We start from the raw sequence: 15,130 nt of genomic DNA on the forward strand, positions 1-15,130 counted from the left end.
TATAATATCTATCCCCATGATGTTATGTCAGTTCAGACTTCCTGGTCCTCCTTCTGGAGAACTGTAGGGGAGGAGTTGAGGAAAAAACTAACTTGAAACCGAATGCACAAATATGTTATTATACCTGATGAATGACTGTGCATAAACACAAAACTCTTTCAGAATCACAACTCACCATCACACTAAATCACCACCTGGCACTGTACCCAAACCACTCACAAAACTATGGCCATGTTCCAACATTTTACCACAGCCCCATTTCCTAGCCTCCTTTTTAACTTCTGTCTTGACCACATTTCTGATGACACAATGTTGTCATATTTCTACAGCCATGTCAGTGAGGAGGGTGATGAAAATTTTTGACTAAGCAATGTTTGAAACTCGGTTTAACAACTCCAAGTCAGGGGGGGGATTAAAGGTGCAAAGAAATCTGTAGAATTCTCTACAGGCTTCCATCACTTTCTTTCCTTTTTGAAATTACCCGATGAGTGAAGTTACTGAACAGTGTGTGTGTGTGAGAGAGACGTGTGTATATTTCATGGCTTTCTAGAGTCTAGCGAATGACTCAGCTTGTAAAGAGCTGAACCACGACACGATCAACGCTGGTGCAGAAAGCTATTTATAGACAGAGAGAGTAGGGGAGGGGAAGAGAGTGAAAGAGACAGAGAAGGAGAGACGATATCAGAAATGGAATGGATAGTAGATACATTTTTCTCTTAATGTGAAGATTAGACTGGTAGAAATTCATGAGGACATCTTTCAGGGAAAAAATAACTGTTCACCTGTATAGTGTCTCCCCTTAAAAAGGGCATGGTCATTTTCAGGTTTTTTGTCCCGGATAGAGAATCTCACACATCCCATGTTGTTCCTTGGGGTCATATTAGTCTATAACAGTTGAGATATTCTCTCCTGAATGAAGTGCATACATTATCTTAGCCAGGCCCTAGACTATGAGAGAAATTTAAAAGAGATGAGAAGGAAGGAACTCGAGAAAGAAAACAGAGAAGCCGAATCCATTTGCAAACATAAAAGTCCAGGAACAGAAGAAGTTTGTACCATAAAAATATGATTTTTATTGTTCAAATGACACAAAGTTTTTCACTTAAAAGAGGCAAGGTACTTGAAACAGTATTTGAGGGTAAAATGCTACGGTCAGCTAACGGCCAGGGTGTGTTTCGGACCATAGGGTAGAGGTCAGGGCTCGGAAGTTAAGGTTAGGGTCAACGATGACTGAAGAAACCTTGAGGATGGTTGTACTTGAACGGCTTCAGACGGTTCGGACCCCTGAAAGCAGACAGAGTACGAAAAAAAGACTTGTCAGAGATAGCGAGATACGAGTATGAGTGTGTGTGTGTGTATGTGTGTGTGTGTGGTAGAGTACCTGACTGTGCGCAGACACATCTTCTCCCGGGGGAACTCGCGCGGTCCTTCCACGCTGTCATCCTGTCCGTCAGTCTCCAGATACACGTCCAGGCACAAGCAGAGACGAGCCACTTGATTGGTCAGGAGCTGGTGCCCTGGGGAGGGACCCTGAAGCTCCCCTTTAAACACATTCACCTCGCTTTCCATGGCCTGCGATAGGGTAAGAGAGATGTCAGTCACAGCCTTCAACCAATCATCTCACTCTCCATGGTATATGGGGAGGGATGGAGGATGTCAGACAGTTGCAGTAAAGCCAGCTGAAAGAACTGTGCCCGGCAGACAAGCGTCCCCAGTAATTAAATGAATCGATCTGGCTCTCACTCGGAGGTTGTCGTCAGTGCGCCCACTGCGCACGCCCTTCCAGTTGAGAGAGAGAGAGAACAAAGGAGAGACTTCTGGGTAGCGAGGGTTCAGCACCACTGCAGCCTGGAGGCGAGCTGAGAGAGAGAGAGTGAGAGAGAGAGAGAGAGAGAGAGAGAGAGAGAGAGAGGGAGGGAGTTACTATGCAGGAAAAATAATGGTCAGTCTAAGCAGAGATTTGTATATGTGTTTGCGACAGTCAATTTAATCCAACTATCAGCAAAGCCCCAGTGATGCAGAGCTGGTACCTGTGCCCCTCTCCACCACGGCCATGAAGAAGAGGTCCGTGTCTCGGGCCAGACCAGCGTCACACACATGCCGTGCGTACGCCAGCTCCTGGGAAGAGACGGACAAAACAAGAGGACGTTCAACAATTCTAGATTTAAAAGAAAAAAAGACAAAAAAAGAGACGGAGAAGTGATTGTGGGTTGGCGTGTGTACCGTGTACTCCTGGTATGCGATGGTCGTCCAGCGAGCCAGGCGAGAGAGCACCTTGGCAGGGAACAGGTGCTGACACTCACTGGAGACCGGGACAATACTGTGCTCTGGAGGGGGAGGGACAAAGACCTCGGTTAGGAAGAGATGAAGTTCACTAGCGCACCATCTGTGTGTGTGTGTGTGTGTGTGCACCCACCCAGTGAGGAGAACTGTTTGTGAAGGGCCAGGCGTGACTGGACGCGTCCTCTTAGCAGCTTCATGGTGCTCTCCATTTGACTGGCACTCAGAGAGTTGCCCACACGAGCACCCTGCACACACACACACACGCACACACACACACACACACACACACACACACACACACACACACACACACACACACAGAGGCGAGTCTCGTTCAGCAAAATAGGAATCCAGAAATAGGCCTAAATCATTAATATTAAACAACACAACTGTGTGTGTGTGTCTGAGACAGAGAGAGACACACAGACAGACAGAGATAGGGAGATAGAGAGAGAGACAGAGATAGGGAGAGAGAGAGAGATAGGGGGAGAGAGAGATAGGGAGAGAGAGAGAGAGAAAGAGAGATAGGGAGAGAGATGGAGAGAGAGACAGGGAGAGAGAACAGAAACACACCCCTGGGGCATCGCTGGGGAACTGCAGTCCTCCCAGGCTCTGGACCCACATGTAGGGATGGCCATGCTCTGCCACATAGTCCCCGAAGGACGTGATCCTGGAAGAGAGCAGGGCTTCATATTCAAGGTGATGACTCACAATGTGGTCTCTCTATACCTGGTAGTGGTGGGCATCCTTACCCCACTTTATCAAACTGGTAGCGGTTAGCCGGGTTGGGCGTCTCTTGTCCCTGGTCGTTAGCATAGAGGCAGTTCAGCAGCGTGTCGGCGTTCAACAAATCCCTGTGAGGAAACACGATTTACCCGCTCAGATTAGACACGTACAAACACAAGTGCTGACATGCATACTATAGACACGAGCACGCACACACACACACGGTTAGACATACCACACCACACACACACACACACACACACACACACACACACACAGACAGACAGGACAGACAGACCAGACCAGACACACACACACACTGACCCTGCACTGATGGCAGAGGTGAGATCGGTGGTGGTGGAGACTTTAGCTTTCACAGTCATGATGTTGAGGTTCATCAAGTAGTAGAAGAAGAGGTGCAGAACACTTCCATCTGCAGGTGTGGAGGATAAAGAGAACACACACACAGTTTAACTGCATCTATTATATGAGTGTGTATGTGTGTGTGTGGCTGTCCTGAACACACTGGAGAGAGGTTACGCTGGATCAGCTCTTAGCTCAGCTTCAATCTCTGCAGTCAGAGAACTCGATGACACTCACACACACGGTAGTCTAGCTAAACATGCCTGAGGCTTTTACTGCAGTAAACCAACCGAGCTGATACACAAGAAAGCTGCATCCACGACAACAGAGGAAGAGAGAGAGAGAGAGAGAGAGAGAGAGAAAGAGAGAGAGAGGGTGAAAATATGCTTAGTTAAATGTGTAGAAAGGTGCTGCATTCCCACACCACTGCCAGCCAGCTCTCCAGAATTCTCTCTCTCTCTCTCTCTCTCTCTCTCACACACACACACTAGAGTTATGCCTGCAATGCAGAACCCTCCTCCCAGCCAAGGAGCCCGTCTGTAACCCACTAGGGGGCAGTAGAGGGTCCTGACATCATAGCAAGCTCTGGACCTGACCCTGTGAGGGAGCTTAGAGTCTCCCCCAAACCTAAGAGGCACTCAAGCATGTGTGTGTGTGTGTGTGTGTATGTATGTGTGTGTGTGGAGAGGGAGCTACCTTTACACTTCAGGTCCAGGCAGAGAGACAGGGGGTGTCTCTTCAGCATCTCACGACGCTTGTCGTCCAGCTGACCGCTGTTGGTGGCCCTCCTCCTCTTCTGAGAGACCCAAAGACAGGGACGTGAGATGTGGGCGGAAGCACAGCACCCTCCACCTTCACCGTTCCAGCCTCATCATCATATATAGTATGTGTGTGTATGTGTGTATAATACATTTAAAAATGTTTCAAGATGTGTTTTTGCTGTTCATAAAAGAAGGAGTGTTTTAAACCATATCTTGAACACACTGAATATAAATGTTTTTAGGATGCAAGCAAGGAAGGAAGGAAGGGAGGAAGGAAGGGAGGAAGGAAGGAAGGAAGGAAGGAAGGGAGGAAGGAAGGAAGGAAGGAAGAAGGGAGGGAAGGAAGGACGAGTGTGAGAGCTGAGCTGGACCGGAACCCAGCAGCAGTAATTGATGCCGATCAGTGAGTCCAGCATGTGAGTCTCGTTCAGCAAAATAGGAATCCAGAAATAGGCCTAAATCGTTAATATTAAACAACACAGCTGTGTGTGTGTCTGAGACAGAGAGAGAGGGGGAGAGAGAGAGAGAGAGAGAGAGAGAGAGAGAGAGAGAGTGTGTGTGTGTGTGAGTGTGTATGTGTGTGTGCTGGTCTCGGGTTACAGACACACAGCCTAACCCAGTACATATTCCCAGAATCCCGACTGGCAGTGGCGAATAGGAAGAAGGAAGCGATCAATAGCTCTCAGCTCTCCTGTTTGTGTCAGCCGAGAGCGAGTGAGTGAGTGTGTGTGTGTGTGTCTGTGTGTGTGACAGCAGAGGAGTGAGGTATTTAAGAGGACAGGTGTACCCGGTGACATTCTGGGGCGAGAGACGAGAGAGGGCTGACAGAGGGGGACCTCTAGTGGGAGTACAGGGTGAAGACAGGCTTCACACTCACCGTCTTCTCCTGCTCCTCCTCAGCGTCTGAGTCGCTCTCGTCGTCTGGACAGGACAGACAGTCAAGAGAGCAGGTCAGAACACTGGTCAACTGGCCACCCGCACACAAACACACTCATTAACCGGAGGTCCCTCGTGAACTAGCGAAGCACTACAGGGAGGGTGTATTCACATGACAGGACACCAAACCATGACCGCAGGCCTGCTGAAGGAAGGCCTGGCGTGTCGTAGGTGTGTGTGTGAGCGTGTGTGTGAGCGTGTGTGTGTGCTGTACGTGTGTGAGCAGCCCTTACCCTGGGAGTCCTCTGGGGGTTTGGACAGGGCCTTGGCCTCGTCCACGTCACCCGCTATGGACACGCTCAGCTTCTTATCTGAAACACACAAAGAGGACAGAACACCTTCAAGGTCGAGGTCAAATTGTATGTCAAATTATACGTAAACAGAGCATACTCAAATAACGGCGGTTACAGTGACGACCACCCACACATGCGCGTCAGCAGGAACACACACGTTAACCCCCTCAGGTCTGTGCTGAATTTTTTCCAGCTTTTTGATTTTGATGTTGTCGGATACTTATTTAAATGTCATCAACTTAACCACTTACTCCAAAGCAATTTATGTTTTTATTTGAAGGACAATCACAGCTACATTTATATGCCATCAATAGTTTGGTCAGTACCATATTCAGCGTGTCAATAGATCTACCAACTTGTCAAGAGATCTACAAACTACAAAAGTTGTCCATCAGTCTTGGTTATGTAATGATGTCAAAATTATTTAGAACATCTTAGATCTAAATAGCCCAAAAAAGACTTTAGTCACAACAGTTCCCAAATTTAGCAAGATAATTAGCAGGCAATCAGAATGTTCATTACCCACACCACAAACCTACCACACCCCATGATCTTTCACAATTGGCCATCACCTAGGACAAAGGACAGTGACAGCCTGTCTGCCTGTGACTCAGACACTCAGAGCCATGCAGAAGACAGAAATACATTCCTTTTTATTTTGTTATTTATCTCAAAACTTTACAAATATAACCTGTTGTCCATCTAGTGAATGTATTTGTCAATGTATTTGGTACACAAACAGTTAACAGTTGTAGGCCATTTGCACGGGCACCGTGTACACGACATGGTGAAGCACTCAAACGCACAGCGCTTTGTCAGAGCAGCGTGCTGAAAAAGAAACGCGCAGACACTTGGGGAAAAAAATGAGCGTGTTCCCGTGTACAGAGTGCGGACGCGCAGACTCACCGCAGGCCTGTCCGTAGGCGTTGGCCTGGACCAGCAGGACGTAGAGGGAGGGGGGGAGGTGGCGGGAGATCTCTGTCTGTCTGTGGGTCTGCTCAAACGGCATGGACAGATACTCCTGCACTGGGAGGGAAGCCTGGGAGGAGAGGGGAGAGGAACGATGGGGATCAGATATGGCTGGTGACATTCGATACCATGCCAAGCGGGCGAAGAGAAACAGTAGCTCACTGGCTATTCTGTGTCAGAATAGCCCTGATAAAGCAATCGAGGCTGTAGATCTATGTGAATGATAGTGAGTCCAGTGTGACTATGGACTGTGTGGCTCTGTGTGTGTGTGTGTGCGTGTGTGTGTGTGTGCGTGTCTGTGTGTGTGTACCTGCATGATGGCGTTGAGTCCAGGCTGAAGGCTGCTCAGATGTTCCTTCTTCACCTCAATGCTCTTCTGGATCTTCTCCTTGGAGGCCTGAGATTCCTTGTACTGCTCAGCCAATCTATCAACACACACACACACACACACACACACACACACACACACACACACACACACACACACACAATATTATTACTCTCAGCCACACACACACCTATCACTGGTCACATGTGTGCATCTCACATGTTTTACCCATGACCTGTTATTTATACAGGTCAGTCAATTAAAAACAAGATCAGACAATGACAACCTGAAAAAGCGAGCACAACATAAATGTATCTTGCAGTGTGTCCACTGTGTGTGTGTGTGTGTGTGTATGTGTACCTCTTCCTCTGCTCTAGCTCCCAGTCCAGGCGTGCCAGTGTGAGCTGGTGGGGGTCGTCCTTGGTCAGGGCGGGGCGGGAGATGTCTTGAGGGGCCCCCTGGTAAAACTCATCCACATTCACCAAGTCTATCTCCTCATGTTTAGACCTGGAGAGAGGGATAGAGAAATAGAGAGAGAAAGAGAGAGAGAACGACAAGAGAGATATAATCGCTTATAATGTCTGGGATCGATGCTGTGGATCTCGAATTCTGCTCTAGACAACAGCTAGAAAGGACACAAGAGCTGCCAGCAGTTAGATTAAAGTTATATTGGTAGTGTTGCCCCCCCGCAGTGATTACTTGAATTCCAGACACTTGCTGATCTCCTTCTGCAGATGCATGACCTCATAGAGCAGATTCTGCAGCTGCAGGTGGAGCACATCCACTCTCTGCTTCCCCTGGAGAGAGGGAGAGGGGGAGGGAGAGAGAGGGAGGGAGAGAGAATTCTATGACACATGACCTTGTGTGTCTGTGTGTGTATTGTGTTATCAACGTGAATGTGTGTGTTACCTCATGTGTCTGGTCTCGGCCTCTCTTCAGTCTCATGTGAGCCAGGCGGTTGAGTTTCTTCAGACTCATGAAGTGGATGCAGCTCTGCATGCGTTTCTGCTCGACCTCAGCACACTGCAGGGACACACAGGGCATTAGTTAAGACTGTGTGTGTCTGTGTGTGTGTGTATGTGTGTGTGTGTGTGTGTGTGGTGTGTGTGTGTTGTGTGTGCATGCATGTCTCACCCCATCTTTGGCCCCTCTGGCTTTCAGCTCCTGGATCTCCCCCATGAGTTTGGTGAGATTTTCACACGTCTGCTTGTACTGTTGATAGTCCTGCTCTGGGTCCCGACCATCCAGCTCCACCTCTTCACTGTACACCCGTACATCCTGCTCTCTCACACACACACACACACACACACACACACACACACACACACACACACACACACACACACACACAGAATGTGTCAGTTGCAGTCATCAACTTCCCTGGGCTTTGCCACCATCTCTTTTGAATGGCAACAATGGGCACCGGGATCTAAGGCGACATAATCAGATCACATCAGATTAACGTTAGTGTGTAATTCTGGCGTTGTTCCTATAGCCAAACCTCTTTGCACGTCCCTAAGTCATCTCCCCTAAAGCCCGCAATGCTTCACGTTACCTGGTCTCCATCTCCACGACCTCGCTTCCCCTCTGGAGTGCCGGTCTCACTGCGGACCACTTTCGCCTTGCGTTTCTTCAGAGCGTCGGAGGACGACATGGCTGGCAAATACGAGTTCCAGAGAACAAAGAATCATTGTTTGAATGAATAAACACCACGATTCTAGGTTTTAAGCACAGCGCATTGTTTTGGCGTTCAAACTGCCTAGCTAGCTGGCTAACTAGTTAGCATATCAAGCCAGCTAGTCATTTTCTCAGCTATTTTTTTGCGCATTCCTACTAAATATTAGGTGATTAGATGTCTAATATTATTACTCACCTGAGATATGTTTTAAAACTGAGAATTTATACAATTGGTTTTATTTCTTTATGAACAGCGTAGCCAATTTGTCGTAAACCAGTTCCAATGCAAAGCACCATGGGAGCTGGAGGTCTTCCTCAGTGGTATTCCGGTACGTAGCTTCCTGTAGATCGTTCTCTGGAGTATAGCGCCCTCTACAGGGCTGTGCAGAACCTGTCATGAAAATTGCCTTGGACAAGGGGCTTCAACATTCATATTGTATATAATCCAATTGGCTTAAACCAGGTAGAATCAAGGTTATAATATTAGGAAGTATGCTGTGTTCCTCTTCCCTACCCCTTTTTCAAACTACTCACTTCAGTATGGGTTAAGATGGAGGTTAGACCATCTTTCCCTTTTCCTCTCTTATCACAACAACAAAACGGGACGCATTCAATTAAAAACCAAGGAAATGTAAGTAGAAAGTCCCTAAAATTATTTTATTCATGGTTCCAGACATTGGCATGTTTCAAACAAGTATTACAAACAAAATAACAGACAGGCAACAACGAGTGTGCTGGTTTTCTACACGGTGCACACTTTACACCTCTTCTCACTCCTCCATCTCTCACTCCTCTCTCTCACTTGGCCATGTCTATCAGGCTCTGCAGCGAGGTGGGGACCCACGTCTTCTCTCCCTGGACGAACACCACCGCTCTGTCTATGTAGATGACGATGCGTCCGAACGTGTACAGCTGCTTGCCCTCGTGGCGCTTGGCCACCAGGGGCATGAAGACGATGTTGTTCTCCTCCGCCTTGGTCTGGATCAGGTCCTTGAAGTTGGCGGGCAGGCTGGCGCCGATGCCCCTCTGCGCCACGCTCTCCGCGTCCCGGCGCTCCTGCAGGGCCTCGTACTGGAAGTCCTTCCGCCGCTCCGTCTGGGTGAGGTAGGCGATGTTCTCCCTGGCGCCGGGTTGCATGTACCCACCTGAGGGAGAGAGGAGCGAGGAGAGAGAGGAGAGAGACGGTGAGTTGAGAGGGTCAGACCGGGTAATAAGATGTTTCACATTTAGGGATGGCTGAGAAACAATAGTGTTGTGTGTGTGTGTGTGTGTGTGTGTGTGCGCGTGTTACTAACCCATGCCCGAGGACACTGCACGGTTCATGATGTCCAGTGCTTCGTTAAACTTGTCCTTGACGAGTGGCTGGGCCAACACAGCGTCACTGAACATGGTCTTCCAGCCCAGATACCATTTGGTGATCTCCTCGTAGTTGGGACTGTTACTGAGCCACGAGCACAGCACCTGTAAAACACACACGTGCACGCACACCCACGCACACACACACACACACACGCACACACGCACACTTTAATAAGCAGACTCCACATTTTCCCCTCAACAGTTTAGAATTCCACATCGCCCCTGAAGAAATAATACACTATCATTCCTCTTTGGCTTGTCAATGAAATACAGACAGTACTCTTTCCTGGTTTGAACACACCATCAACACATGCTAAGCTAACTAAACACCCCATCAACACATGCTAAGCTAACACACCATCAACACATGCTAAGCTAACACCCCATCAACACATGCTAAGCTAACACCCCATCAACACATACTGTGTATGCCTGTGGAGGAAGCATGTACAGTATACACACACATACCTGCAGCCACTTGGGGAAGAAGTTTTTGTCCAGCAGGGAGACCAGGCTGGAGGGGGACAGCATGCCTTCCCAGTCCATCACCCAGTGGAAGGTTTCCATCGGCTGCTGGTGAGGGTTGATCACCAGGTCCCCCAGACACAGGGCTAAGAGAAGAGGGAGGGAGGAAGAGGGGGGAAGGGAAGGATAGAGGGAGGGAGAAAAGGAGGAGAGAGGAAGAGACACTGGGAGGGAGGAGGGAGAGAGGGAAGGAGGGAGAGAGGGAAGGAGGGAGAGAGGGAGGGAGAGAGACAGAGAGTGGGTGAAAGGTAGTAGAGCGTTGATGGGAGAACGGTAGGCACACTATGTTGAAGATGTATGTTTAATTGGCCCCCAGGCACGATGATGGAAAAAAGTGGTTATCCATGCGTATGCGTGTGTGCGTACCTAGTTTCGGGATGATGTTTTTAACCATGAAGGCCTCCCAGGCCCCGGGTGAGAAGACGTCCTTCCACGGCTGCAGGATGAGGCGGGCGGAGCAGTCGCTAGGATGCCAGCGCTGCAGGGCAGTGGCTAGTTTACTGCGGATGGGTGGGTACAGAGGCTCCAGCCGTGATTGGAGTAGGGGCAGCCAGGGGTGGAGCCAGGAGTCGATAGGCACTGTGTCCGTCAAAGGATTCCAGTTATCCACCTATTAGAGAGTGAGTGAGTGAGTGATCGAGTGAGAGAGAGAGAGAAAAAGAGAGAGAAGTGGGTGTGTATCCTGGGCATGTATCCTGTTGTAGAGTGTGTGCATAGGAGTGAATGCAAATGGGTGTGTGACTGTGTGTGTGTGTGTGTGTGTGTGACAGTGTGATTGTGTAGACTGTTCACACTGCAACTAAATCATTTTGCATGACAGTGTGTTCATACCAGCTGCTCCTAGCCTTGTGAACATGTATGCGTGTATGGTATATCTGACCTCTCTCTGGAGCCGGGGGAAGATGAGCTGCTCCAGTAGGTGGTCGAGGATCCATAGGGGGAGGATGGGGGCCCACTCCTTCACACAGTCCACCATGGGGCCCACCATGCGGGGCTGCCACCCCGACACACACACCCTCAGTACTGGAATCCACACCTCCCACAGCAGCCTGTTAGACCACACACACAGGTTATACACAGTTTGTGACAGGGCCTATAATACTGTCTATGATAAGCCGTAAGTCCCAGGACACTCCTGCTGGTTTGTCAATCAGTGGGCCAGTGCATGTGGGTGTGTGTGTACCTGTGGTAGGGATCCATGTGTGCCTCAGGAGTACTAGAGTGAAGCTGTCCAGACTCTAGAATGGCTCTCCACTGACCCACCTCCTCCAGTCCATACGCACTGTCCTACAGGGAGACACACACAGACACAGACACACACACACACACAGACACACACACAGACACACACACAGACACACACAGACACACACACAGACACACACAGACACACACAGACACACACACAGACACACACACACACACACACACGGGAAGAGGGCAGCTGCTTTAATATGAAAGAATCTTGCCAGTGCGTAAATGGTTCCCCTCGTGTAAAGTCTATGTGCTGTGTACCTTCAGTGGGTCCCAGGTACGTAGTTTCTCTTGGAGTAGCGGATGGACCACAGCCACAGCCAGATCCCCCAAGCCCATGATCTTATACTCCTCATAGTACTCCATCTGCAGGGTCTCGAAGATGCGGGCACACTCCTAGAGAGAGAGAGGACCACACACAGGACATACCATCAGGCATCGGCTGGGAATCACACACCAAATATGGGATTTTAACGGGGGGGTCCGCCTGGTGTGTGTGTGTGTGTGTGTGTGTCTACCTGCAGACTGGGTCCCTCTCCGGGCGCGGTCTCTCCGCTCTGAAAGCGCTCCACCAATCCCAGCACGGCGTCCAGCCTCTGGATGCTGCCGCTCTCCGTCTCCAGCCGCGCCTGCAGACCCGAGGACTCGTGGGTCAGGGAGACCACCACGTCTCTCTCATGCTGCAGGCGCCTCGCAGACTGGACAGAGGGAAGACAAGCGAGTAAGATCTACAGCATGAATAAACAACACGTCTCATCACTCTGAGCATATATCCTTCCTTCCTCTCTCCCTTGGCGTTTTTCACAGATCTAACATGACTGGATAGGTGTAAAGGCTGTGTTCCTCCACACCTATCCAGTCACACCAAAATCGGTGATTACTCAAAGTAAGTGAAGGAAGGACACTTAGTATTGAAAAAGGGACCAGGGTCTTGGGGCACAGTCAGTCTGGGTTTAGGGGAAAGGGAGGCTACAGGGTTGAAAGGTCACCTGCAGGATGTCCTGTTCCGTCAGGTCTATGAGGAGCTGCAGGTTGTGCTCCAGCTCTGGGAGGGCGAAGCCAGAGGGCTTCTGGTCGCGCGCGGTCATGCTCAGTGGAGCCTCCTCTGGAACGCTGTGTTTGTTGGTCATCTGACTGTAGCTGTAGTACACCTTCTGTTCTCTGCCAGTCATGTCTATCACCTAGCGGACAGGAGGGAGGGAGGGAGAGAAAGATAGGAAGACAAAAACGATGATGTGCTCAATGTTATATATCCTGTTACTGCATACTTACAGGGTGCACATGCTATACTTGTGTGTCTGTGGCATATACGGTATATTTTTTAATAATGGCTCCCTCTCACCTTCACTTGGGCGAGCTCTCCTGCGGGCGTGTGAGTGGTCCGCCCCACCAGCTTGCCTTTAGCCTTCAGCTCCTCCACTGTCCTGTAGGAGTACTTGGGCTTCTTCTTCCCAGCTGCCCCGCCCGGGTCTCGACGCCATTGGCCCAGCTCCTTCTGGAACTCCTGCATGGAGAGACGGGGTTAGAGAGAGAGAGAGAGAGAGAGAGAGAGAAGGGGAGGGTGAGAGAGAGACAGCAGGAAAGAGGCAGAAAGAAAGTCATTCTTTTGTCCATTGCCACCCTCGCCACTCCCGTTCGCTTAGTTGATTCTTCGCGGGGTACGGGATTGAACAAGGAAACAGGAGATAAGGAAAGGAAGTGTGAGAAGAGTCTACCTTCTCCTCCTCCTCCTCCGAGTCGACCACAGGGAAGTCCTGCAGACTCTGCTTGGTTCGCTCATTGCCGTAGGCGCCCACCGCCCCCTTCCCCTTGCGGACCTTCGCCTCAATGGGATTCACAATACCTACGGACAGATGGCGTTACACGTCATACCCCAAACTTAACCTGGTGTTGTGTGCGTTCAACGTTTCCCGCAGTCAGATCTTTTCACGGTCGCAACCCCATCCCCTCGGTTGGTACCCACCTTGTGCGTTCTTGCCGAGCCCTTTCCCCTGTACGTAGCCCATCTTCTGGAGGAGTTTCTGTCCAATCCCGCGCGTGTGTTTTTCCCATGTGCCTAGGTCCTGTCCTGCCCGGATACCAGCGGCAAATGTCCTCTGGGACTGGCTGACCCGGAAGTTACCTCCCTGGGACAAGGCAGAGCAAGAGAAAGAGAGAGAGAGTGAAGGTAAGTGTCAAATTAGGCAAAACACGCAGACATGCGTCTTCTCTGTATATAAATGCTATTGCTGCTGCTGTTGTTGTTGTTGAAGTGTACCGTCTGAAGTTTCTTGGCGGCAGTGCTCCGGGAGGAGGGAGGGGCGGGCGGAGTGGGTGTGTCATCCTCATCAGAGTCATCGGACCCGCCTCCTTCCCTCTGCTGCTGCTTCTTCTCCTCTGCTGCCGACTTCCTCAGCCCCGCACTCACAAAGCTCACTGGGGCAGAGTAGTCCTTAGACCTGGAACGAACACGAACACGCACACAAAGTCATTCACAGGTAATATAGTTAGGTGAAACTTACTGTACAGTACATCTCATGGTAACCCCATTCTATAGGACGCCTATGTCAGACAGACACCAACAACAAGTGTCAATTCATAATAGCTGCGACCACGTACACACATGTAGCACAGATGTGCAGCCAGACCCACTTTTTGTGGACCAACCAACCAACCGATCGACCAACCAACCAACCATCCGACAGAGCAAGCTACAGGGCTGCTGGTCATAGCTAAAAATGCCTGTCACAGCAGGAGCTTCCCTGTGAGGCTGATGTTGCCAGTTTGGAATATTTTTTGTAAATGTTTAACAGTAAAGCACCGCCAAACACAGAGACACAACAAAAATACACACCTCTTGCCCCCAAAGCTGGGTCTCTCATCATCAGAGTCTCTATCCGCCCAGATGCCATATGTGGCTTCCTCCTTGGTGAACCTGTGTCTACGACGGTCTGGGTTAAATTCGTTGGCCAGGTCCCATTCTGTCACCTCGAAGCTCTCGATCTCCACACCGTCCTCCTCCTCCTCTCTTTTCCGCCCATAAAGATGGGACATAGACATGGCTGGGGAGAGAGAGAACATAACATGGGTTAATTCGTTTTAGCACGAATGTGGCAAGCCCACTGCATCTGACGTTAGAGCGGGCTACTGCTGACTTGTTGGATATCAAGCTAGCTAGCTAGATTTACAGATTGTAATCTATAGTCTAATCGTCTTGGTAGGTTTGCTGAATAATACAGTTCATGTTAAACAACGGCTAACGTTACACAATAAAAAAAATATACGTCTAGCCACAGCTAGATATACAATAAAAACAGTCTAGCCACAGCTAGCTACACGCTAACACATAATCAGCCAGCTAGCACTAGCTAGTTAGCAACACACATCAGGGTCTCAAACTAGCTAGCTAGCAAGCAAGCAACAACATATTAGAAAATGTACTAACGTTAGCTAGGAGAATGGCGTTGTTATTCCACGTACCTCAACCGTTCAGTTGCACTTTTCAATTACAGTAAGAACAGGTCGGATTAATAGAAAATTGTTTTAGGGTGAAGAATCGTTCCAAGAAGTCAAAAACGTTATCGACATGTCATTTCAAGTACTTCCGCTGTGTACCGGAAGAAAATATGTGTGTTACATTCTAAACAATCCCCATGTTTCCTTACCGTTTTGAGTAG

General features: G+C 49.5%; 2 protein-coding genes across 2 annotated transcripts; both read right to left on the bottom strand.

The window, feature by feature from the left end:
* Positions 1-1,117: 1,117 nt before the first annotated feature.
* On the bottom strand, positions 1,118-8,644 carry thoc5 (THO complex 5). The gene is made up of 20 exons (XM_084456814.1): positions 8,533-8,644; positions 8,215-8,315; positions 7,794-7,937; positions 7,569-7,682; positions 7,359-7,456; positions 7,020-7,166; positions 6,642-6,756; positions 6,269-6,401; positions 5,303-5,380; positions 5,011-5,054; positions 4,069-4,168; positions 3,334-3,442; positions 3,036-3,137; positions 2,857-2,953; positions 2,417-2,528; positions 2,224-2,327; positions 2,031-2,118; positions 1,744-1,859; positions 1,382-1,572; positions 1,118-1,284 (listed from the first exon to the last, which is right to left on the bottom strand). The coding sequence occupies exons 2-20, from the start codon at positions 8,311-8,313 to the stop codon at positions 1,221-1,223; spliced, it is 2,055 nt and encodes a 684-aa protein (XP_084312940.1). The 5' UTR covers positions 8,314-8,315; positions 8,533-8,644; the 3' UTR covers positions 1,118-1,220.
* Positions 8,645-9,021: 377 nt separating this feature from the next.
* tfip11 (tuftelin interacting protein 11) lies at positions 9,022-15,052 on the bottom strand. Its single transcript, XM_084456806.1, has 15 exons — positions 14,934-15,052; positions 14,308-14,515; positions 13,732-13,912; positions 13,438-13,600; positions 13,190-13,317; positions 12,817-12,978; positions 12,464-12,655; positions 11,993-12,172; positions 11,736-11,870; positions 11,404-11,507; positions 11,101-11,269; positions 10,587-10,830; positions 10,164-10,306; positions 9,632-9,797; positions 9,022-9,481 (listed from the first exon to the last, which is right to left on the bottom strand). Exons 2-15 carry the CDS (start codon positions 14,511-14,513, stop codon positions 9,135-9,137), a joined length of 2,520 nt encoding a protein of 839 aa, XP_084312932.1. The 5' UTR covers positions 14,514-14,515; positions 14,934-15,052; the 3' UTR covers positions 9,022-9,134.
* Positions 15,053-15,130: the final 78 nt, after the last annotated feature.

The sequence above is a fragment of the Borostomias antarcticus genome (genome assembly GCF_949987555.1).
Source record: "Borostomias antarcticus genome assembly, chromosome: 23".
In the NCBI taxonomy this organism is placed as follows: domain Eukaryota; kingdom Metazoa; phylum Chordata; class Actinopteri; order Stomiiformes; family Stomiidae; genus Borostomias; species Borostomias antarcticus.